We start from the raw sequence: 25,355 nt of genomic DNA on the forward strand, positions 1-25,355 counted from the left end.
ACATAAAGCCTCAAGTGTAAAACGATGAAACTGAATGCTGGAATTTGAAACTTTCTGGTAATGAAATACAGGGAATAAAAACATGATCAAAGTCAGTCTGATTCAACATGCAGTAAGGTCCAGCACTTGCTTTAGAACAGAAAATTACAATTGCAAATCTGCATTCATTCACACTTGACACATAAGGTTATCGGCACGGATACAAATACACAGAGTTTAACAAGCAGGTTTACTGTATTAATGCAAAGAGACACTCGGGAGGCTCACAAAGAGAAGTACCTCACAACAAGTATCTCAGGAATAAAAATAAATATTTATAAGAAACAGGCAACAGCACAATGGATGGCAATGCAAAGGAAACATCCAACGTGTTTGGTGCACACACACTTGCAGGCATGCCTCTGCAGGTGAATCCCTGTTACACCTCCTCATTACAATTACCGACTGTCCTTCAGCTGTCCCTTTAAGTTTTATAATTCGCAACTGACCAAGTAAACCTCTCTTCTGTCTTCTGTGGTGTGTAAATGGCCATTTTAAAATTAAATGTACATCTTGAACTCAAAACCCCAATTTGCTGCAAGAATCTAACAGACATTCTTCAAATGGGAATTGAAACAATAAAGGCAAGACACTTGAGTTAAAACATCATTAAAAACCAGAGAAATCCTAATCATCATTTTATGAATGTGTTACGGTATATTTGCATACAGCTCTCTATATGTGCATAAAAGCAAACATTTGCCTGGAGACAAGTGACGTTTTATTTGTAGTATAATCCTTGGCACCTTGTCCTGGATTGGGCCCTGCCTTGCACTGATGCTGTTGAAATAGTTCCTAAATCCTGAGATCCTGAACTTGATTAGACGCGTTCAAAAATGGATGGATGGATGAATGGACAGCTGTTGCAGTAAGTGGATAAACTTAAAAACATCTTGACTAATTCCCTCCTTGGCCTTATTAGAACATCGTGTCACAGATGGCCTAAAATAATCTCTTCTTCCAATTAGTAGTTTTGCTGAGGAGACAATTGAAAATCCAAGCAAAGATTCTGACTTCTGTCTATCATGAAGAACACCATTGCTTACTTCACCATCAATGTAACAGTACACGGCATCACACACATGTGACTGGGAGACACTCTCAGAACTCATCTGATGGTAATTCCGCCCCGAGTCAAGGGTTGGTGTTGTCACCTAATGCCTCTCCTTTCCTTTTGCCTTTTGAGGAGCAAATACATAGATAGATATATAGATACTTTATTCATCCCCTCAGGGAAATTTAGGTGTTCTGTAGTGTAAGCACATCAGTAAAAAAAAATTGTTACAAATTATTAAAGAAGGCAAGGAAAACAAAATATCGTCTACACATGGAAGTGTGTGTGTGTGTATGTCTGTCCTAAAATTGCATGGCTACAACATGAAGCTCAAAGAGTTTCCAAGGAGGCCCCGAGTTAATGAGTTGGAAGAAGAAAGAAGTACGAGGATATAGCATGAAGCTGAAAGAAAGCAACTCAATCGCCAAAGTGAAACCACCAAGGAAACACAAACGAGAGAGAAACTCGCTTAGCCGCTGATAGACAAGGGGGGTGAGCACGTCCGCAAAACGAAACTACCAACTCTGCATTTCAATTTTTTTCTTGATGATTTCAATAGTTTCTAGGAGCCCGGGCTTTTTACAGCACAGGCTTACACAACTAGTATATAAATGCTAGTATATAATTAAATACCAAAAAGTACAAATGGTCAGTTGTTACTGTGTCAGAAGGTTAAGTGGTGACCTTATAAAATCTCACAGGAGTAGGAACAAATAATCTTCTAAAGCGTGCTATTTTACAGTGCAGTGAGTGAAGACGACTGTTATGTTTACTTCTCTAACCTGCCAAAATGTTGTGGAGAGGGTGACTGCTTATTGTCAAGGATGGCCTGAGCAGTAGCATCACGTCTGCCCCTGCCAGGGCCATCTTAACATATGAGCACAATGGACACTGGCTAGGGGCCCCAGGAACACAGGGGCCCACGATGTTTCTGATCCCTATATATGTTTCTGTTGTGCTATCAAAACAGGGGCTCCAGCTCAACACTTTGCCCGGGGGCTTATGATGCTGGTAAGATGGTCCTACCTGCCTCTTCCTGCAAGAAGCTATCTTAAAAAAGCCGCCACCAGCATAGCAGATTAGACAATGGACTTGTGGCAAACGCTGATTTCCTTTCTGAAAATGTGATTTCAAAATCTTAAATTTTACAGGGTTCTCCTGTGGTGCCCCAACCCTTCATCTTGTCTCTGTCGTGTCATTTACAATGTATATATTTTTGAAATTGTATGCTATGCAGCATAGGCCTTTCACTTTCACACAATTCATATTTGTGGTTTTATTAAGTAAGCAGGTATGCTACATTAATACACCGTACAAAAATAATACCAATAATAGAGAAAGACACACCTTGATTGTTGTTTGCTATTACTGTACAAAGCTGAAAACCATAAGGAGACTGTAGGTGCGCTGCTCAGAAGGGTGACATCTGGTCCTCCACCCAAAAGACTATGCTGTTCAATAATGGTGTTCTGTGGTGAGCTCACACACACACACACCATGAGCCTTCTCAGTACGGAGGTTTGCATTGTGGGGACTGCCAGCGTCCAGCTGTAAACCCACAACCTCTGGATTCTAACGGCCCTCAAAATTATCAGCCTGAGTTAAAGGAGTAACTCCATTATTTCTGGACACAAAGACAGGCTATAAGCAAAGCAGCTTGGCTGTCTCTCTCTTTCAGCCCCTACTCTACTGAGCAGTTCTGCAAGGACACCAAAAAATGGCAACACCTAGAAGTGCCTAACTAGGAGAAATGGCCAGTCTGGTAGAAAAGAGAAAGGTGATTTATTGTTCTGATTCATTGCTATGAATTACCCAAATCATGCACCTTCTTCAAGACTATTACTCAGACCGATCATCAACAGCCCTTGTGGAGGTCCAGCACCAAGTCTGGGGAAAACCCTGAAGAGCCAGAACCTATCCTGGAAGCACTGAGGAACCAATCCGGGACTGGATAATAATCATTAAAGGGGCTGCTTTAAAACTGCCAGGTAAATTCATCGAAATGTATATGGTGATGTGTGAAGAAACCAGCATATCAGAAGAAGACCAGCATGGACATAATGAATATGTACAGACACTGCATGGCGAGTGACAGCACTGTACCTTGAATTCAGGTGCCTGGACACCTGAGGCAGTGACACTACTAATTACAACACTGTACTGTCCTTGGATTAAATAGACAAGTGTAATATTTCACTCTAAATTAAGCCATGCATGCCAGTTTACAGTGACCTGTTAACCTAGCACACAAGTGAATGAAAAATGCACATTAGAGAAAAGTCCAATAGGAAGCCTTACCAGTAGCTGTATGCTGTGAGCCATTCTGCTGAGCTCCAGCTGCTTAACAAAATGATATATAGTAGTAGCTAAATCTGAAGGCTTTATATGGTTTAACCATCTGCCAGCAGATATATTTAAGGGTTGACTGACTCCTAATATACACATTAAATCACACAAGACAATCACCGCCTAAGACTGGTGCCAGTGTTATGGCGCCATGTTACTCTGAAAACATAAGGATCATTTGATTTGATATTCATCACCATTCAACATGAAGATGGCCTCAGATGGAAAGAACTAGGAGAACCAATGGGTTGTGAAGGAGACCTGAAAAACCTCTGCTTGGGCTAAACTGACATCTCATAAATGAAACAGTTTTTTCTACATCTCAGCGGAGGTCAGAGACATGGCATGTTAGTAGTGGAGATGGCTGAAGAGATGGTCAAATCTAATTTGCTGAGCAACACTCGGACCTGCAGCTCAACTCCAGCAGAAAAGAAAACATATACAGCTAAAGGAGGCGTCCGTCCATTAGAACAAGTTCAGTAAGGCCAAGGAGAAGGACATTTGGATGGACCCAAAAACCATCTGGCAAACAAATCAACGACTCAGGAATTCACACTGTGTTTTCACTGTACTTAATCATCGATATAGACTTTAATTCCTGCTAAAGCTCCTCGTCGAAGAAAATGACTGGAAGTGTGCCATGTCTTTATGAAACATCAGCACATTTCCTCTGTAGAGCATCACCTTCACTGCTTTTATTTAATAGCAGTAATTGAAGAGCTGGAGCTCTGAACTCTGCACTTTAGAGTTAAGCTGTAAGTACTAAAGAGAGTCTCCAGTTTCTACTGCGGTTCACTTACTGGTGATTTATCTCACAGTCTGATGCCCCAAAAACCTGTTCTAAATCTATTTTATATAGTGGTATATGTGTGTGAAGTGAATGATATCAAAAATATTAACATGTTTTAGTAGTAGTGACAGTGTAAAGCACTTTGTGCATTTAGCACTAAATATGCTTGGAGTGTATTTACACTCTGAAGAACTGTGAAATCAGTGAAAATGTTTTAAAGAAGAATAACATGGAATTTGAAGCATGTATTTTATTAATTTGTAGTTTAAGTATATCATGTTTGTTTATCTATATTATGTTAGTGTACACTTGTGTGAGCTTAGCATCTACAGTGCTGGGGCTTATACAACAAAGTTGCTGATTCAAACTTCACCTCTGATTCACTGTGTCATTTTGAGCAAATCGCCTAACATATCAGCATTTCCACTGAAGAAATGCAGAAGCTTAAGGTAAACGTGAAACCATTTATTTTATTCCATTACGCCAGGTGTCTGTAATCTCAATTCTGGAGGGCTGCAATGGCTTCATCTTTTCATTCCAGCCTAAATTACTGGTTATGCAAAGCACATTTTGGATCCTAATCTTCATTTACTCGCCTGTTTAGATTAAGAACTCCCAATCGATTTGTTAACCAGTTAAAAAGTTAACCAGTCATGAGTCACATCAAAGCCACCCTTCCCAGCTCACTAGACCCCCTTCAGTTTGCATCCAACACCTACCGGTCTACCAATGACTCCATATCCTCTGCATTTCATCTGTTACTGACTCACCTGGCCACTTGGCTCGACTTCAGCTCAGCATTCAAAATTATCATTCCACAGAGACTGTGCACTAAGCTGAGCAGGATGGGCCTCAACACCCCGTTGATAAACTAGATTATAGACTTCCTGACAGAAATGCCTATCAGTCTGCATTGGCACTAGCACCTCCAGAAATATCAGACTGAGCACAAGAGCACCACAGGGCTGCGTCCTTAGCCCTTTGCTCTTTACACTGCTGATACACAACTGCTCAGCACAGTTTAGTTTTAACCTGATCATCAAGTTTGCAGATAGCATGACGGTGGTGGGTCTCATTAAGAATAATGATGTCTCAGCATGCACGGAGGAGGTGGCGAGAGTGGCTGCCTGGTGTAAGTGCAACAATCTCTATCTTAATGTTGAAAAGACAAAAGAGGTGATAACAGAATTCAGGAAATCCAACACTGCTTATCCACCTCAATGAGGGTCAAAAACATCAAGTTCCTGGGAGTCCACATCACGGATGACCTTTCTTGGTCCCTCAATTCCACCTCCATAGCATCATCTGTACTTTTTGCGGAGACTGAAGGGAGCGAGCCTCCAACCACCAATCCTTACCATATTCTATAGGAGTACAATTAAAATTCGGCTCTCTAGGTTCATCACTGTATAGGAACTGCAATGTTTCAGACAACAGTGGATTGTGAGAGCAGCTGAGGTGGTTATCGGTTCGCCTCCACCTCCCTTGAAAGACGTTTACTAGACATTTACTAATAACAGAGCCAGTAACATTGTGAAACACCATTCCCACCCATTACATGAACTGTTTTCTCTTCTACCGTCTGAAAAATGATATTGTAGTTTCCGCTCTGGTTCTGCAAGACTGACTAAGAGTTTTGTACCACAGGCCATCAGAATTCTGAAAGCATAAAAATGTCTACTTCCTGTCTAACCAAGTGTCTTTCTAGGGTATTCCCAATCACACCATACTGTTACATTGTTGCATTGTCTATTTATTGTATTCCTTATCTATTTATTGTATTGCTTCTGTCACAACTTGCACTTTGTTGTATGATACTGTATGTTACACCATGGCTCAGTGAGATACCTTGTCTTATTTCACTTTGTCCTTGGACACAGTTGCTGAGGCCAATAAAGCTACCTTGACCTCAAACATGCTATGCCCTAATTTTTAGTTGCTTATTTTTGATGAGCTTCCATTAAAAATAAAGACACAATGAATAATAAAATCAACAGCTCACTTAGAAACATCCAACTTAGCCTTATTTACAATAGAAAGTGCCTCCAGGGTATCCATCTGAACAAAATATTCAGACAGAAATACTAGTAAAAGGTAAAGGACCAAGAAATACTAACCTGCACTTCATTTGTATGATATAAACTAAAATCCTTATTTTATATGGCACATGTCTATAGTGAACACCATCCTAAGCCATGTTAGATGTACAGAAATGTAGTAGAACTCTTTATGTGTATTTGGTTTCCTGGCGGGTTAAATCACACAGTGTCAGAGGCAGGAATTGAGCAACCTTATGCTTTACAGTTGTGTTCTTTGGCCACTATATCACACTCCCTGTCTGAAGAAAACAAGGATCCGACAAACTTTGTGATCAAACTAGCAATACAACAAAATTCATTAACTGCATGAATTTCCATGTAATTAAAAAATTAGTTGGAACAAAAATCTGCCATGCAATAAGATTGAGGAACCCCCGTAGAGCCAGAACCTGGGGATGCTATGATGAAGCTCAGAGGACAATGCTGGAACCAATCCTGGACTGGATTAAATTCATTGACAGGGCCCTTTAATGCACATGTCTACACTGGGTCATTTTAGAGGTGGCAGTTAAAGTCACCAGCATGTATTTAGGATGTGTGAAGAAACTAGGCCATTAGAAGAAAACCAGCAATAACAGACATCACACCGAAAGGGGTGAAGCAAGGTACCAGGAAATATGAGGCAGTGACACAACTGACTGTGCCACCATGCTTTCCTTGGACTAAATATGCAAGAGTGAAATTTCAATCTAAATAATATCAGGCACGTCTTCAGGAACAATTTACAGTGGCCATTCACTGACACACAAATGAAATGAAAAATGCACTGGAGAGAGAAGTCTAGAAAGATGTCCCAATTGTAGTTGTGCACTGTAAGACATTCTGCCAACTCCAAGTGCTCCTGACAAAAAGATACAGGGGCAAATTAAAAAGTAAAGGCTATTTGAAAATTATGCCATAACAGCAACAGAGAGAAGCTGACACAATATAACACGTTCATGATGGCACAGTGCTCTGCCATTAGTCTAGTTGAAGCCAAGATCAAATGAAAATGGGCGCTCCACTGCAGGATTGCATCATTGTTGAACAAAGCAGCATAGTGAGATTTCTTCGGGCAAAGGGAGTTCGAACTACCCATAAGCTAAGTATGTGTTGTATTACGTCAGCTTCTATCCATTGTGGAAATTTTCAAATTGCTTTTATTTTTGATTTACCCTTGTATACAAAGCTAGCTAAGGTGGAAGGCTTAATATGACAAAGCCATCTGTTAGTGGATTTAATAAAGGACAGACTAATGTAAGCATTGAATAACAGGACAGTCAGGGTCAAGTGTGGTACTGGCATCAGTGCGCAGTAAGGATTCTATCTGAGTTTCAGTCTCTCATCTTCACTGAAGGCTTTTGTTCAGTCTTTCCCTTCTCATCATCCAATAGAACTAGCATTTTGGTCAATTACTTAAAACTATTTTCAAGAAAATATTTATGCCCACTTGGGTGCAAGTCTTGTCCTACATCTATTGAATTTTCTCAACTATCCCATATAACATTCTCTAACACTTTTTCTGTGTAGCTACCATCTGAGGCTAGGGATCTGCACTGGCAATCAGAAGGTTGCCGATTCTAATCCCGCAAATGCCAAAAGTGACTCTAATCTTTTGGGCCCTTGAGCATGGCCCTTAATTTCTCCGTCCTGGTTATGACGTTAATCTGCATCCAGCCCTGCATGTAGGCCCTCCAACCTGCAGGGAAGAACCTGGGGGTTGGTGGCAGAATTGGCAATCCAGCCACCATAAAAAAACTCACACTGGTTCTATTCCATCTGAACTAGTGTGGGGCTGAGATGTCACCCGATTGCACTCGGGTCCTAATCTGGGATCCTGAGGTGGGTGTGGCAAAGCGTTGTATCAGTGCATGTTCCTTACTTCTCTCTCTCTCTCTCTCTCTCTTTCTCTACCCATCTATCAAAACTCAATTGGATGTTATTTTGTTGCAATTATGTGAATAGGATCGATGAGCTTTATTAGGCAGAATGGCTCATTCCTGTGAAAACTGTTCTAATGTTTGTCTCCCGCTGGGGGCACTTGCTCACGGGGATCGTATTCTTTATTGATGCAGAACAGACTTGAACCATACCCATCCCTTTTGTAATCATGCTCAGACGAGAGAAATATGGTACAAAAGGAGATGTTATGTATTTCATTTCTTTAAAATGTAGCTTCCATCCACTAAAATACAATGCATAATTATTTATACATACATACATATCCAGGCTGGAGAGAAGCCTTTGGAACAATACAATTGTCATCCTTTTCTTCAGTGGGGAATGGTAAGAATTAAATGTCCATCCAATGAAATGGAGAAGCTTCTGGCTTCTGGATGATTTCTCCTCATTTTATATACTCGAGTTTTTATGAACCTTGCCAGGTATGAGCAACTGTCATCAGAGCTGAATGTTATTTTTGGACACATCTTCCCCTGTTCTAATCACTCATGGCTTCTGCAGACAGTGTCCCTAGGTCACTCTGGCCATATATTGATTTAGCAAACGTCAGCATTTTAAAATAACCTGCCAGGGTCGTCTTTTCACATGTTTCTGCCCATCATCCTGGGCCAGTTTCACCCTGCCAGCTTATTAATGGCTTTGAAATAAACTTTACAGATTACAGTGGCACACTTCAAACCTATTACTACAATGTTTGAATATCTGGAGTCACCTGTGTGCACGGAGTCATAAGTCCAGACAGAAGGGCAGCTTAACTACAGTGTCTATAAAAAGTATTCACTCTTTGGAAGGTTTCACATTTTATCATTATACACCATTCAAACCTAGTCGATTTAATTTGGCTTGACACTGATCAATACAAAAAGATTCTTTAATGTTGAAATGAAAACAAATCTCTGCAATATGATCTAAATTAATTACAAATATAAAATACAGAATAATTGATCATGTAAGTATTCACTCTTTAATTTGACACATTTAAATCTTCACTGCTGAGGCCAGTTAGTTTTAGAAGTCACAGAATTAACTCAATGGAAATCATTGTCCGTAGTCTAGGGGTGTCAATTAACTGTTGCATAAATGTAAATGTATGTGGAAGGTCCAGCTTAGGGTGAGTCAGTATGGCGGCCTAACCGACACAATGAAGACAAAAAGAGCACTGCAACCAACTCTGTGCAAAAGTGATTGAAAAACACAAGCCAAAGATGGGGATGAGAAAACATCCAAGTAACTGAATATCCAGTTAAATAAGTCATTAGGAACTTGAAAGAGTATGGCACAGCCAAAAATCTGCCTAGAGCAGGTCATGACTGTAGAAGAAGAAGACTAGATGGAGGACCACCAAGAGTTAGCTAAGAACCCCAAAGGAGTCACAAGCAGCAGTGGTTCAGGATGGAGAGGCTTTGCAGACAACAACTGTGCCTGAGTGCTTCACTGTTTGCAGCTTTATGGGAAAGTGGCAAAGAGAAAAAACACAAATGTGACATCTCAGCTAGAGTTTGCCAGAAGGCACATGGGAGACTGAAGTTAGCTGGAAAAAGGTTCTGTAGTCTGATGAGTGCACAATTGAGCTTTCTGGCCATCAGACTAAACAGCATGTTTGCAGTAAGCCGGACACTGCACTTTATCAAAAATACGCCATCCCCACCGTGAAGCATGGTGGTGACAGCATCAGCCTGTGGGATGTGTCACTGCAGCCGGTAGGCCATGGAAGGCTTGTGAGGGTAGATGGTAAAACGATTGCAGTAAAACACAGAGAAATCTTGGAGGAAAACCTGATTCTGTCTGCAAGAAACTTGCACCTTGAGAGGAGGTTCGTTTTTTGGAGCAAAACAAGCATAGAGCCAAAGCTAGTGGCTTAAAAACAGCAATGTGAATGTCCTGGAGTGGCCAAGTCAGAGTCCAGACCCAAGCCCAAGAGACAGTTTCTGGCTGTATTTTGGTCATAATCCCCATGCAACCTGACAGAGCCTGAGCAGTTACACCGCCCAGATGAAAAGTGCTGATAGAGACCTGTGCACACAGAATCAGGGCTGTCACGGCTGCCAAAAACACAATTACTAACTACTGAACTGAAGGTGGTGAATACTTATGCAATCAATTATTTGGTGTTTTATGCTTGTAATTAATTTAAACAACTTTGTTTTCACTTTGATTTCAATCAAGCCAGGTGAATTCTACTGTGCAGTAAGACTGGTATCTCAGATTATTAAGATTGGAAGAGGAAGTAAGAGTCCGTCAATGTAGCACTAAAGAAAAGTAATATAATTAGCAAAGGCTAGTATTGGTGATAATAAGAATATAATTCCAAGTCAAATGTGGGTCTCGTTAATATGTTTATTTTGCTTTCATTTAATATATATTTATATGTATCAATACATGTAGGCAGTGTGACGTAATGGCAGGGGCATTGGACTGTAGACTGTGCAGCCTCAGATTCACTCCTCACCACCATTAATTTACAGACAGAGGCTGTTTATCTGTTCTCATCCTCTTAGATCGGAGGGTCGCATTTGATACCATTGATCACAATATTCTTATATATCGCCTTAGTCAGTGGGTGGGCCTCTCTGGCAGTGTCTTAAATTGGTCTGAGTCTTACTTAACAGGTAGAAAATTCTTTGTTAGTTGTGGTAATTATACTTCAAAGACACATGATATTCTATATGGTGTTTCACAAGGCTCTATCCTGGGTCCGCTGCTCTTTTCGATTTACATGCTTCCATTAGGTCAGATGATCTCAAGGCATAATGTGAGCTACCACAGTTATGCTGACAACACACAACTGTATTTATCAATAACGCCTGATAACCCCAATTCTCTTGATTCATTGACCCAATGTCTGTTTTGTGTTTCTGAGTGGATGAGTAGTAATTTTCTCAAACTAAATAAGGAGAAAACAGAAATCTTAGTGATGGCAAAAATGGATATAGTGAGGGCATTAGAAATAAACTTTAGACAGAGGTAAAGAATTTAGGGGTAACTATTGACTCTGACCTGAATTTTAAATCACATATTAATCAGATTACCACAACAGCATTTTATAGTAAAAATTAGATCCCTTATAAGTTTGCAAGATGCTGAAAAAGTAGTTCATGCTTTTGTTTTCAGTCAACTAGATTACTGTAATGCACTCCTCTCAGGACTACCCAAAAAAGACATCAATTGATAGCAACTAGTGAAGTATACAGCTGCTAGAATCTTAACGAGGAAAAGAAAATCCGAGCACATCATCCCAGTTTTGATGTCACTACACTGGTTACCTGTGTCATTTAGAATTGACTTTAAAATACTGCTTATGGTTTACAAAACCTTAAATAATCTTGCACCATCCTATATTTCAGAATGCCACTCATCTTACACTCAAATTCGTAATCTTAGATCTTCAAATTAGGATCTGCTTATAATTCCAAGAGCTAAACTTAAAAGAAGTGGTGAGGCAGCATTCTGCTGTTATGCACCTAAAATCTGGAATAGCTTACCGATAGAAATTCACCAGGCTAACACGGTGGAGCACTTTAAAACACTGCTAAAACAAATTATTTTAACATGGCTTTCTCATAGCTACATTTTAGTGTAACTCTGATATTCTGTACAGTATATGCATTTAATTATCGTTTTTATCAGGGCCCTGCAATCCATACTAACCCTTACTTTCTCTGCTGTTCTTTTACTGGTTTTCTGTGGTGCTGATCTGCGCCACCACCACCCGATCAAAACACCGTGCAGTCCCTACATTGATGGATAGAGGGCCAGAGGTCCTCATGACTGTCATCAGCAAGTTGTTCCACGTGAACCCTGAAAACCACGAGGACTGATTGAGGTCATTTATGTTAGGTAGAATGTCATGAGGGGGCTGGGTGGTCTCGTGGCCTTGGAACCCCTGCAGATTTTGTTTTTTTTTTCTCCAGCTCACTGGAGTTTTTTTTTTGTTTGTTGCTTCTGTCCTCCTGGCCATCGGACCTTACTCAATTCTTTGTTACTTAGTATTGCCTAATCTTATTTTTAGATTTTTCTTTTTTCTTTCTTCATCTTGTAAAGCACTTTGAGCTACATTTGTATGAAAATGTGCTATAGAAATAAATGTTGTTGCTGTTATTGTGTGACCTGAAGCGAACTGGCTTAACCTGTCAGTACTTCAATAGGAAAAAAGAAGAATACAGTACTGTGAAATGACCATCATGGTATTTTTGATTAAAGAAGAATTTAAATCACTGTAACATTTCAAAGTAAATAGTACTAATCTTCAGGTTTTTTTAGTAGTGAAAGTATTCACACATGTACAGTGAAATTCTTACTTGCATTTCTGATTAATATCGGCACATTTAATGTAAATACCCAAAGTTGTGTTGTACGCCTTGACTACACTGTTAGAAGATTTCATTAAATGGAACAGAGCTGAAAAGGCTCAGAGGCATTTACGGTGTATAATCTAAACACTACATGCATCAGTAAGTACAACATCAAAAAAATAAAAAGTGAAAATGGAAACTCTACAGCCTAATTGGTTAATCCAGGATGTTCTGAGATTTTTAGCCCAGCAGAGTAAATACTTCACAGATCAAGAGAGAGGACTGAAATGCTATGGCACCAAGCTCTGACCATCAGTATCTGTAAGTCATTTTCTGTCCTAACCAAGTCCCCTTGTTATTTCCCTGCTGTGAAAGATTTTGTTTTTATTTCTAAACTCCCCAGTATAATAAACCTCATCAGGTCTGTCAAGCGGGTATAAGCTTCTGAAAATTAATTCAATAAAGAAGATCCAAAAATCAGTGGGCTGTCCCATCTGCCAGATGTCGCATTGTCTTGCTAGCACTTGACTTCATGCTCAGCTATCAATGGCTTCCAGGCTGTGAAGCAGCGACCTCATAGGAAGTATTGGCAAAGAAACATCAGAAAGGTGTCATCTGTGATTTCCCAGGAGTAGTTTGGGGTCCAAGAAACAGATGATCTCATTAGTTGGACAAAAATGCTGCCTTATGCTCATTTCCCTGTGAAATTAACATAACGGGTCTAACACAAGGAGGTGGCGTGCGGCCCAGCAATCCTGACTTGTAACTACCCAGGTTATGGCCTGCCATTAACCTCTTCATCCTGCTGTCAGAAAATAATTAATGAGGTATTTAAAAGAGTCTTTGCATTTAAATAAAGTTGGACTGCATATTTTAAAAAGAGGCAAAAAACCGTACTACACTGGAAGAGCTCATTAACAGACACTTTCGTTCCAAATTACTTACTAGATATGTTCTACTTAATATTCTGTGTCAGCCCCTTGATTGATTGAATAGACCAACTTTGTGATTTTTGTAAATTAAATGACTGCAAATGAGCCACTGATAGTTTTGGGTTTCTTGTGGGAAGAAGAAGCCAGCAGCTGGTAGCACGACTTGAAATGTCTGCTACAGTTATGTTGCACAAAATATTTTTGGTAAGCAGCATATTATATAATACTTTTGAAAAGTTTATAAATAAATATATACTGTATCATAAAACCTGACCCAAACCCAATAAATGAATGACTAAATGGGAAACGTCTTGGAAAAAAAAAAGCCAATGTGTTTATGCTGACACACAGTGCTCACTGGCTGAATGATCAACGAGCTGACCAAGGACAGCACTCCACACATAAGGGAAAAGCAGCACATCATGTGAGTTGTGTTCGAACGTTAAGGTGCTCCCGAGCTATGGGAGGTATTGTCTGCAAAAGAGGAAATGAAAATTAAAATTATAAAGTGAAAATGCAATCTCGCAAGAATGCTGTAAAAATTAAAAATAAGATGAAATAACATAATTTACAATTTAACTTTAAAAGTCTACACAGAAGAATTCTCTAAAAATTAAAAATAAAACGAAATAACAGCATTTGCAATTTCACTTTTAGCCTGAACAGCAATGAAGCTGCAAAAATGTGACTGGAATCCCCTTTAATGTCTATAGCTTATCAATCTTCTTCTTCTTCTTATTATTATTATTATTAAGTGCTGTACACAGTTTATGAAATTATATTTATAGCAGAATTGAATTAGTAGTTTTACTCTGGGTATAATGATTATAATCATTAAACTTCTTTTAAGTGTCAAAATGATTAAATCATTAAAGTCTTATTTCTTGATGGAATCATCTGTTGTTTTGGTGACTTGATTATTTAGGAGAGTGACACAAGAATGAAGAATGTGGAATGTGTTTAAAGCTTAAAAGTTCCAGTCATGATGAGGGTAATTTCATAGAAACAATTATCTGATCACATACACATACAAATGTATAAAGATAATATGAAACAACCATATGAAAATAAAGCAATTTAAAAATATTTTGCACCTACTCAAGCATATTTTGGAATTATCTTTTTGGAATAATATGTTCAATACTTTCTTGAATGATCAGAAAATGATTTTTTTTAATTTCATTCTTCTTTTTTATAAATATGAAATTAATTGATAGATAATAAGTTCATATTTGTTACTCATTAATTACTTAATGAGGTGTTTAAAATTTTTTATAAATGATGGAAAAAGAAAAACGAATTAAACAAAAATGACAGATTATGGAAGGTCTTCATAGTGAATAAAATAATCACTACCGTAGCACCTTATTTTGAAAAGTAATGAAAAAAAAGTAAAAAAAATAACTACTGTATCACCTTATTTTAAAAGTTGTAACAATGACTACGATCGATTCATCGATCAACTACAGGGGAATGGGATGGAGGAGATGATGGAAACTGTAAAGTGTAGAGGGTAAATTATTGTGAAGGACAGCCGGGTCCCATGCCCCTGCTGCATTTGTTCCGGGGGAGCCACCTTGGGCAGCTCAATACCTCCCCCGGGACGCTTGGTGGCAGCCTCCCTGGCGGACGGTGATCCCCCAACCTGTCGCATGGCTCCATGGGAGATGGAGTCCTCCACAGCCTGGTTGGGGGCTCGGGTGGCCGTTAGGGGGAGCTGCATGGAGTCAGCAGCCAGGCTGGATGAATCTTCAGCCCCACCCTGAAGTGCAATTAGGACCAGGTGGTCAAGCACCTGGAACGCTTCCGGGTGGGCTATAAAAAGGGCCAGCCACCACCACTCAGGTTGCCAGGGTTGGGAGGAGGAGGACTAAGCTTGAGGAGGAGTGGTGGAAGAGGAGAAAGGATTGTTGCTGTGTTGGACTTGTGCTTTGTGGGACTGTGTATTGCCTGTGGGTCACGGGGAAGATGTGCGCCCATGGGTGAAGAAAAATAAAAAGTTCATTGGTTTATTACGTGGCTCTGTGTCCTTCTGTGTCGGGTCAGGCGCCTATATAGCGCCTTGTTACATTATATAATACTACAAAAAAAACAAAAGTACAAAGTCTTCCTTTTCCACTTCAGTGTAAATAATGTTAATGATGATGTAATAAAGGCTAATCTTTGTAATGTTAAATATTGCAATTAAATAGCACATTAATTGCTACACAATTACAATTATACCTAGTCTTCGGATTGAGACGGTTTCGCTGTAAAGCTCACAGGACGCAGGTGAAACGATCAAAATCATGTGACTTAATTGAAGCGGCTACTGCTACGAAGGACAAAGAATTGTGGGAAATTGCAGTGCAAAGCCCCGCCCATTGACCCACGCTATTTGCATTTTGAGAACTGGAAAATGAAAATTCAATGAGCAGCCGGTGGCACCAGTGCTTATTTGCATTTTACTTTTCATTTTTTCAGCTTCATTGCTGTTCTGGCTGAAAATGAAATTGCAAATGGTGTTATGTCATTTCATTTTTAATTTTTGCAGCATTCTTGCAAGTAGATTTTGAAAATGAAATTGCAAATAATGTTATTTCATTTTATTTTTAATTTTTGCAGCATTCCTGTGCATAGACTTTGAAAATGAAATTGCAAAAGAAAGACTGCATTTTCATTTTATGATTTTAATTTTCATTTCCTTTTTTGCAGAACATAACTCCTATACCCAAGTAGACTGCCATTCAGTGGACAGCAATACGTGGACAAGGTCTGCTTTAGCCACGTCTACAAATCCAGTTGATGAGCAGCCACAGTTTGAATGAACCTGGTGTTCAAATTCACTTTGTGTAAGTAACGTGAACATAATGGTGACCACCAGCTGATGCCCAAAGCTAATATGTAAATGAAACATCAGGCCCTGCCTTAAAGTTAACACACACTGAAGAACAGTTTGGTCTTGGCATGTCGGTTGGTGACACCAGTAAAGACCTAAATATGAAGGCAGAGTACACTTTCTTTTATTTACTCATGATTATAATTTACTGCTGGCTGGTTTTAAATAAGTGACAAAAGGTACCTAATGTAATGAGTGCATGTTCTACAAAGCATATAAAAGTATATATATATATATATATATATATATATATATATATATATATATATATACTGTATATATATTTGTCTCAGAGCAGCAAATAATTGTGTATTCACTTTGTATATGAAGCCAATCCAGCCTTAATTCTATCTTTTAAGTTGTTTCCAGGGATGCAATGGTGCCCTCTGCTGTCTTCATGGCTCTGTAGACTACATGCCAACCAAGTCAGTGCCTGTATGAAGTTTGTAAGCATCTCCGTGTTTGTTTCCTTTCATGTTCCTAACATTTCTCAGACGGGCTGGAATACAGGAGTGAGTCCTGTGTCAGACTGGATTCTCACCCAACGTTGCTTCCTGTCTTGCCCAATTGTTTCCAGGCTGGGCTCCATTCCTTCATGGCCCTTACTCTCTACAAGTGGATAAAGAAAGGGGGTTTATAATCTGAAGAAAATATAGTGCTGCTCTACAATGTATGCAAGATTAACCAAAATAATAAAGTTACTATACTACGTTCTTCCAGTAGTGACTAATAAATGCTTTTTTGAAACATGACTTAGAAACATTATAACTTTGGCATGCAAATATTTGCCTACCTGTTTGGTGTAGTGATATACTTGTAGTGTCCAGCAAGATAGTGGATTATCAGCTGAGCAATGGCAGACAGAGTCAGCAGAGAATAAAGTAGTCTTTTGATGTTTCCTGTTTTTACTTAGTCATACCATCACTCTAAATATTTTCTAGTATATTTAAATGCAAATCAGGTGTTCGGTAACCAGAGCCCACCACAGAACCATAGGGAGTATGGCAGAAATCAACCCTGAACAGGGCACCAGTTAAATTTATATGTACTACTTTGATTTAACAAAAGTATTAATATTTAGGTGTATTTTAGAACCAACTTTATTTTTTTAAATGCCTATCTGCATACTTCTGTGTACATAATATAAGATTTTATGTTCAGCATTGTGCACTTATATTGTGCATCAATACATAATTCTTTGTTTTTGACTATTACATATTTTAATAAGTACAGTGCTCTGGATTTGTTAATGCAATTTAGATGTACAAGAATAAATTAAGAGGCTAAGTCGTGCAGTGGTTAGTGCTGCTGCCTCAAGAATCCAGCGTCTTGTGTTTGAATCCCACATCCATTCATTGCCTTAAATCTTTCCTGTAACAGGAAACTAGGCAACTGAAAATGGAAAGATGCATATAATTCATAGAAAAAAAGATGGAAATAAAATTAGTGTTCAAAATTAGGAATTCTGAAACACAACAGTTTATTTAGCTGTTGAGTCTTAACCGTTTTTTATATGCATCTATAATATCTAGATATACCAAGATAGTTTTAAAACAATAGAGTTCACTCTCTCTCTCTGCATATTATATACAGTATATATAATGCCAAATACCACTAACTCACTCATCACAAAATCTCCCGAACCATGAGGACTTGGGACTTGAAATTTGAGATGTAGGTTACCCTTGGCCCATAGGTGCTCGCTAAGAAACGGTTTTAAAAATTTCGTGGTCCAAGTAGGGCTGCGGGAAGGGGGGTGGGGCCCTCCTCACTTACACGTCTACCTTGGGGCGTAACCTTAACTCTGTTTAGCGAACGAGAGAACTACTTAACGGACTTAGATCTTTTTATTTCTATAACTTGCTTGAACATTCCGGTTGATTTAGCGACTTCTCTCATTGCGCTAAGAATCATAGTTCGCTTGCAGGAGCGCTATATTTACGCTAATCCAACACAGAGGCTGTGGGCCGAGGGGAGGGGGAAGAGTGACGTCAGGAGTAGAGAGCTGGGTGGGGCCCTCCTCCACTCTCCTGTTTCACTAATACGCAGGCGAAGCTGCGGGAGATAGCTAGTATATATATGTAGTGTCACACATGCACTTGGGAGACAACTTCAAGGCTCTTCAAGTAGTAAGTCCACTCTTTGCTGCCGGTTGGCACTGTTACTTAATGCCATTTCTTTTCCTTCTGTTGAATGGATGATTGATGGACAACACCAATGACATCACTTTTGGCTTCTGATCTCCTGAACCCTCCTCTTCCTCCCTCCAATCCCGAAAACTGTCTCCTCTTCCATCCTGCATCTGCAGACTTGCATCTGCGTTTACTAAATGTTACTATTTGTGCAATTTACTTCAGTTATAAGGGGATCACTTTCAGTTATATACAGTATATATATATATATATATATATATATATATATATATATATATATATATGTGTGTGTGTGTGTGTGTGTGTGTGTTTTAGTTAGCTTGTGAGTTGGGTGTCTACAGCTTTATCCTTGTTTCTAAAGCAGAACATCACCTTCTTGGTGGACACATTACCTTCTATAAATTATGCTTAACTAAAAGATGACTCCAAAGAAATAGAAAATGTTACCAAATTTACGAAACACCCTGCTATTGTCTCATTCAAAAATCAAAAATTAATTCACTTTTACGTAGTTGAATCTTTTATTCAGTGTGCATAACAAATTAAAAATGCATATGAGAATTAAATAATTGCCCTGTTTAAAAAACTAGATTAAAAGAAGGTTAAAAGACATGCTTGGGGTTACACTGTGGTTCCATAGTGAACACTTAACCATCAAGGTTATATTTTTCAGTTCAACATCTAAATCACTAGGCCATACCACCTGTCCATTTCCATGCATTCATATCTATGTTTAAGTATAATCGATAACCTAATGCACATTTACGGGATGAATGGAGAGCATTGTGTCTTCAAGAGCTTAGGCCAGGGCTTTGTTTTTGACTAAGCTAATGAGACTGGTGTTGTGAGAATAGCGGATTTGGAGGGTAAATCTATTAATGAGACCTGATGCAAAATTTGACTCTTTATATAAAAACATATCATTTTAGTGGAAGTAAGCCACGAGCTTAGTTTAGTTCTAATGAAACCAGGCTTCATTCAGTAAAAGTCCAATGTATTGTATTGTATTCTGTTTTGTCTGTTGTATTTACCCCATTTTTTTGACATCTATAGTCCATCCATCCTACCTGGAAGGGGCATCTCTCTCTGAATTGCTTTTCCCTTTCCCAATTTTATTGTTTCCTTGAAAGAGTCAAAGATCACTGAGGCATTCCTTGTATGATTTTGGGCTACACAAGAAATAAACTGTTGTTGTTCTACAATATATCTATTTCTGTGCCTGAGCCACACATTCATATATTTTTCTAGTTCTATTCTATGTTCCACGGTCCAGGGCATTAGATGTTTCTTTACATAAGTTAGATGACTAAAGAAAGAAAGAAAGAAAGAAAGATAATATGAAATGAAATGCCATCATTAGCCAATACTCTTCAGATATTGCAGTCTTCATAACAAAACCTCTTACAAGAAAAACCTTCCAATCCAAAGAGCCTAAAAGCAGATATGAATAACTAGTAAGCTAACCTTACCTCTCTGCCTTTTTCCCTCTCTATCAGTTTGCAGCAACAAAGACTAGAGGAAATATCTAGTAATACGTCTGAGGGTGAGGACAGGTGCTGATGTGCACAAATAGACGTGAACATTAAACACACACACACTCTCACATATACCGGACATGCACAAATACAGCAGCATGCTTTTATCAGTCCAAAGCACATATTCCATTCTTGGCCCCGCTGACCTGGCTTTAGAGTTAATTTGTTTATTGATCCTGACCTGAAGTGGCTTGTTAACAAGATGCGCCATTAAATCAAGAGGTCTCAGAAGTCATACAGTATTCTTTAATAAGGATTCCCCAGTGTTGTTTTCTGTATCCAAAGAAATGACAATACAATCAAATTCTACCTCGTGAAAAAGTTCTTTAATACGTCAAGCTGTACTATTGTGTATGTAGTTCCTTTAATAGTACTGTGCTTTATTCAGTGTCTAACAAGTCAAACAAGGATGGTATAAAGGAATAGATACACAGATAGCACATTACTCTTTCCTGCTGGACAGTACATTTACAAAGAGTGAATAAGATAATGAGAAAAAAAAATCCAGTATACACAGAATAAATTATAAAAGTTATTAGACCAGTAGGACAATAGTAGTATATTTAGCCTTTGAACCTTGTTAAAATGGAAGAAGCTTCCAGACAGATAGGGGTGGGGGTACCACAGGCCTCAATGGCTAACTGGTCACAATAATAAGAAAGGCCTCATTTGTTGAACTGGGACTCAGTTTTGTGATGCATCTTGTTATGGTTGCTTGGTGGGTAAGGCATTGAATCAGTCACTACACAGGACTCACTGTCTGAGCATGGAGTAAGACACCTGCCACTATTTCTAAGCTGAAGAAACACAAATACTGTTATTCTATTGCACTAATGGCTTATACATCTCTTAAAAATAAAAGTCAACTAATTAGGAAAATTTCATAAATGGATGAATGAATGTCCAATACAGGGTCATGGGATGCAGGATCCAATCCCAGCAGCCAGTTCTGAAGGACAGTCAGTCCATAGTGACACACACTCGCACTCATTCCCATGCAGCCTGATTTCTGTCAAAAATTTAGCAAATGTATGCTCCGTCATCATCCATTCATTTAGTGAACCTGCTTAATTCTATTCTGGGCTGCAGGGAATCAGAGTCCATTCTGACAATATGAACGAAAAGGTAAGAAGCAGCATTTAACAAGGTGCTAGTCCACTGCAGAGTACCCTCACGTATACACCGACATGGCAACTTACAAAGACGTCGACCAAACTAATACACACGTCTTTAGTGCCACTCAAGAATCAATTTCACTGGTGCTAATTCAGCGTTGTGGGGTGGGCAAAGCAGCAGAATTGTGAAGAGGGAAGAAATAACCCCTTGAAAGGCTGCCAGCCTGGGCACACAAATCCAATGACAAGACCGCCAATTAGCCTAAAACGCACATCTCTGGGATGTGGAAGATAACCAGACTACTCAGGGAAATGGACCCAAGAAGAATGTGCAAACTCCACGCAGGTAAGATCCTGAGTCCCTGAAAACTGCATTTCACATTTAAAAAACACATTTATTTAGAAACCCCAACCAGTTATTTCCAATGAAAAGTGTCAGCATTCCTAGCATCAGGCTATGAAGCCTCACTTTCTCTACTCCATCCAACGCTCCTGCTGATTTCAAACTGGCCAAAGTAAATCTAACACGAAATAACTTGTGTTATATTTAGTCATTTCGTACAGAATCAATACGAGAGTATTCCAAGACAGAGGAGTCCCATCGACACCAACCCTTTAAACAAGGGGCTTCATTTTGACAAAGACTTGGCATGAGCTGTACTGTGAAATGACTGCAGCAGATGTGCTTGACGTGTCATTTACTGTAACTGCTAGTAAAAATACTGGATAAATTCCGAAAAAGCTTTGTTAAAATTGTTTAGACCCTTACAACTTTTTGTCAGATTAAATTACACATGCAATCAACTGGCCCCATTCAGTATAACCCTGCAGGACAGAAGCAGTACAGTCCAGTTTTCTTTGTAATATATTTTAAAATCAGCCATTCTGAATGCAAATTTAAATTTCATTGTATAATTCAAAAATGCCTATTTTTTCCTTGCACTAAGGAATAAACTGTAGGTGACTTTATTTAGACACAATGCGGCACACTTGACTTTCCATGGCATGAAGTATCTTGATTTTCAGCTTTGCCATTTTCTGAGCAGGTATGACTTCTATAATGCAGGTAACAGGTGGCATCTGTGTACAGGTAAATGAGATCATGTCTTAATTAATGAATCAATCAATTAACCAATCGGCTAATTAGTCATTTAATATGTACATTTAAGGTAACGTGCTACGGATATTGACATTTTCACTATGTCCTGTTTAATTATTATGAAGAATTGTTGCAAATGTATAACAGCTCACGCCGTTGCTCATCTTCAGTCTAAGAAGCCAGTGTTTTCTGTATGAATTATAAACCTGTTTAATTAAAGACAATTTGTCTCACTACTGGATTTTACCTTCAAAGGCTTGCGGCCCCAGTTCTAAAAATCGTGTGATAATAAGATGAAATAACCGAATTGAAAAAAAGCAAAAACCCCAACTTACTTTTCCCTTTTTTTCTCCCAGGTATCAGGATCCTCATGGTTTTAAAAAGGACTCCAGCTGTCTGAGGGATGAATGCCATTTTGAAAGAAATCGGATGCTGGACCCTTGTCACCTGCTTTACTCTTCACCTTGAGCTCCTGATCTTCATCCTCTCACCTGCGTTTCCTCTTCGGCACCTTTCATTTGCATTTCTGCGTTCTCGTTTAGCATCGCGTCACAAGTGCGGACGTCCCCACGTCATCAGCTGCCACCGTTCAGATTAATAACCCGTCTGATGGCTATCCTCCGTGGGGTGGAATTATTCAGTCTCCAGCCCCGTTTTGCCTTCCTTTGTCTCCCTCCATTTGTGTGACTTCAGTCACACTGTGATAAAGTATAACGGGGAGAGTGGGATGAGGACACTGCTGCTTCATTTCATCAGCCTCTGCCTAATACTGCTTCCCTCTAATGAAAGATGTCAAAGTGCACTTTGCTCAGATTGATCTATTTGCCTGCTCCGCCACATTAAGCACATGGGCAGTGTCATCGACATCTTAATGAATGTGAAAGTCTCAACACCCGTTATAGATGCAGAAGGACGCAGTTCTACTATGAGCAGGCTTTTCTTAATTTACTGGTATACAACTTTGAAAATGGGATTAAAAAAAGCCCAAACCTTGGACGTCACTTCCTGGCTGTTTAGCTAGTGCGCTCTCCTACAGTATGTTGAATGGCAGCTGTGCTCTTTGTGCCCACATAAAAGCAGAAAAGAGCACATATGGTGGTAAGCATCATCCGCCTGCCAGGGCTGACGTGGGGAACAGATGTGCTGGGAGATGCTTTGCCCATGCTTCACATTTGAACAGTATTACCATGCACTAACTAGAACAGAGATGTCAACCTTAATTAACAGAAACTTTTAAATAAGACCAAAAAGGAAAAAAAAAAGCGAAGTCTACTCTGTGTCTTCAAGACAACATGTTAGGGGTACAAGAAATACCACCAAGTAGGGAACTTAAGATGCCTACGAATCCTATTCTCTTTTAAGGAGGAGATCCAAGGGCCTCATCAGTGACACAACCAGAAAGAAGGCCTAAAATACACGCAAAGCTAGCCTAACCCAGGACGGTCAGAGAGGTCTTTGAAAGGGCAAACGTCTTCAGGTCAAGTAGACCCAAGATCAAAGTTACTTGAATCAGAGAAACAGCAGTTTGTCATAGAAGTGCAAAGCAGACTGAACTCTGCCTGAGACATTCATGCAGGCATCAAGCCAGGAAAATGAATGGTCTCATGGACACGAATTTGAAGGAGGTAAGCCCTGCACTCCTAGAAACTAAAGTGTCCGGATTTAAAACATTAAATTGTGGTCTGGAGTGTTTGGTTTGCAGAACTGCCCCTAGAGGTCACAATATGATGAGTGGCATGCTACACAAAATAAGATTCTCAGACCTGATCTACATTTCATTTAATGTACGTGGAGCACCTCCTTGCATTAGATTTATTACACTTAGCAATGGAGAATGCAATTCCCAGTGCTAGAGATGAAACACTGAAGCCAGTCTGGAAATCTGATTCTACACAGCTTAGGAGCTTTGGGATGTGTTCACTGTAAATTGCTTTATATAAAATAAAAAAAACATTTAGGGAATAGTGGCACAGTGATTGGCACAGGAGCCATGTTCACGAGTTTGAATGTTTTACTTGTGTTATCTGGTATGACCACAATGGGGTGCCAGTGAGCCCTAAATCCAAGACAATGTAAATCAATACACGTTCTTAGAATAAAATACAGGATTTTTAGTCACACATGGCACTTCTTCAATCACCTGTCTAATAATCAACCACAATAAGTACAATAAATCAAACAATGACTACAGAGTTCTTTGTCCTTACACCCGCCGCTCAGGGCCAGCACTACCATTAAGGCGAATTAGGCATTTGCCTAGGGCACAGATCATAAGGGGAGAAAACCCAGGCCTACGTGTTAGCTACCACACAGTTAGCTGGTGCACTAATAAGCTTGGCCTACGGTGCAAAATAGCCTAGCACCTGCACTGCCCATGTTGCCCACTGCCTCCCAACTCTGACTGCAATGAAGTGAGGCAGCGGACTCCTTTTAAGTCGGACACAGGAATGATTCATTAGGAAGCACTTCCCGGGCAATCGAAAATGTAGGGAAGTCCTCCCTGAACACCTCAAACGATACATAGGAGCACCAACAGGGCTGCACTTCTAGACTCCAATTCCCAAGCATCCCTGTGGGTATCCTAACTGGGTTACCATATGAGAACCACTGCCACCTATTGTATGGGGAATGTTGCGACTCCTGATCCTCTACTTTTCTCAGTCTGCTAAATGATACTGGCCGGACACAAAGTTATTTTTTCATCCAGTCTGTGTGCCCCATCGCACTGGCCTCCCATCCAGGTAATGGAGCTCCTCCTACACTGGTAGTCAGGCTTCATGCCATATCCCAACAACATGACAATTAACTTAATGGCTGTATTTAAACTGGCCTGTGCCGTGTGCAGCAAATATAATCAGTATGTCCCTGTAATTTATTCTTTAAATGGTTATGCATATGTAAATGTGATTTTTATTGTTATATTTACATATTGACACATATTTGCTTTGCGCTCATATGGTTTTAAAAGTATTGGAGCTTGTACTAGAACTATTAGACTGTACTGTATATGAGCAGCAAGACAAGGCACATTTGAATTTTAAATATCTAGAGACAAGCAAACAAACAAAAGGAATGTAATTCA

General features: G+C 39.4%; 1 protein-coding gene across 5 annotated transcripts in view; it reads right to left on the reverse strand.

Annotated features, from left to right (window-relative positions):
* LOC114647156 (Kv channel-interacting protein 2-like) overlaps positions 1–25,355 on the reverse strand; it is a 676,813-nt gene that overhangs the window by 31,606 nt on the left and 619,852 nt on the right. The window contains exon 1 of one of the 5 annotated variants that reach the window (XM_028795712.2): positions 22,609–23,044. The exons of the other annotated variants lie outside the window; for them this stretch is intronic. Within the exon in view, the coding sequence (XP_028651545.1) occupies positions 22,609–22,687 (79 nt within the window). The 5' untranslated portion in view covers positions 22,688–23,044. Of the gene's footprint in view, positions 1–22,608; positions 23,045–25,355 lie in introns of those variants that run through there. 5 annotated transcript variants of the gene reach the window in all.

Source organism: Erpetoichthys calabaricus, chromosome 2 (assembly GCF_900747795.2).
Source record: "Erpetoichthys calabaricus chromosome 2, fErpCal1.3, whole genome shotgun sequence".
Lineage (NCBI taxonomy): Eukaryota > Metazoa > Chordata > Cladistia > Polypteriformes > Polypteridae > Erpetoichthys > Erpetoichthys calabaricus.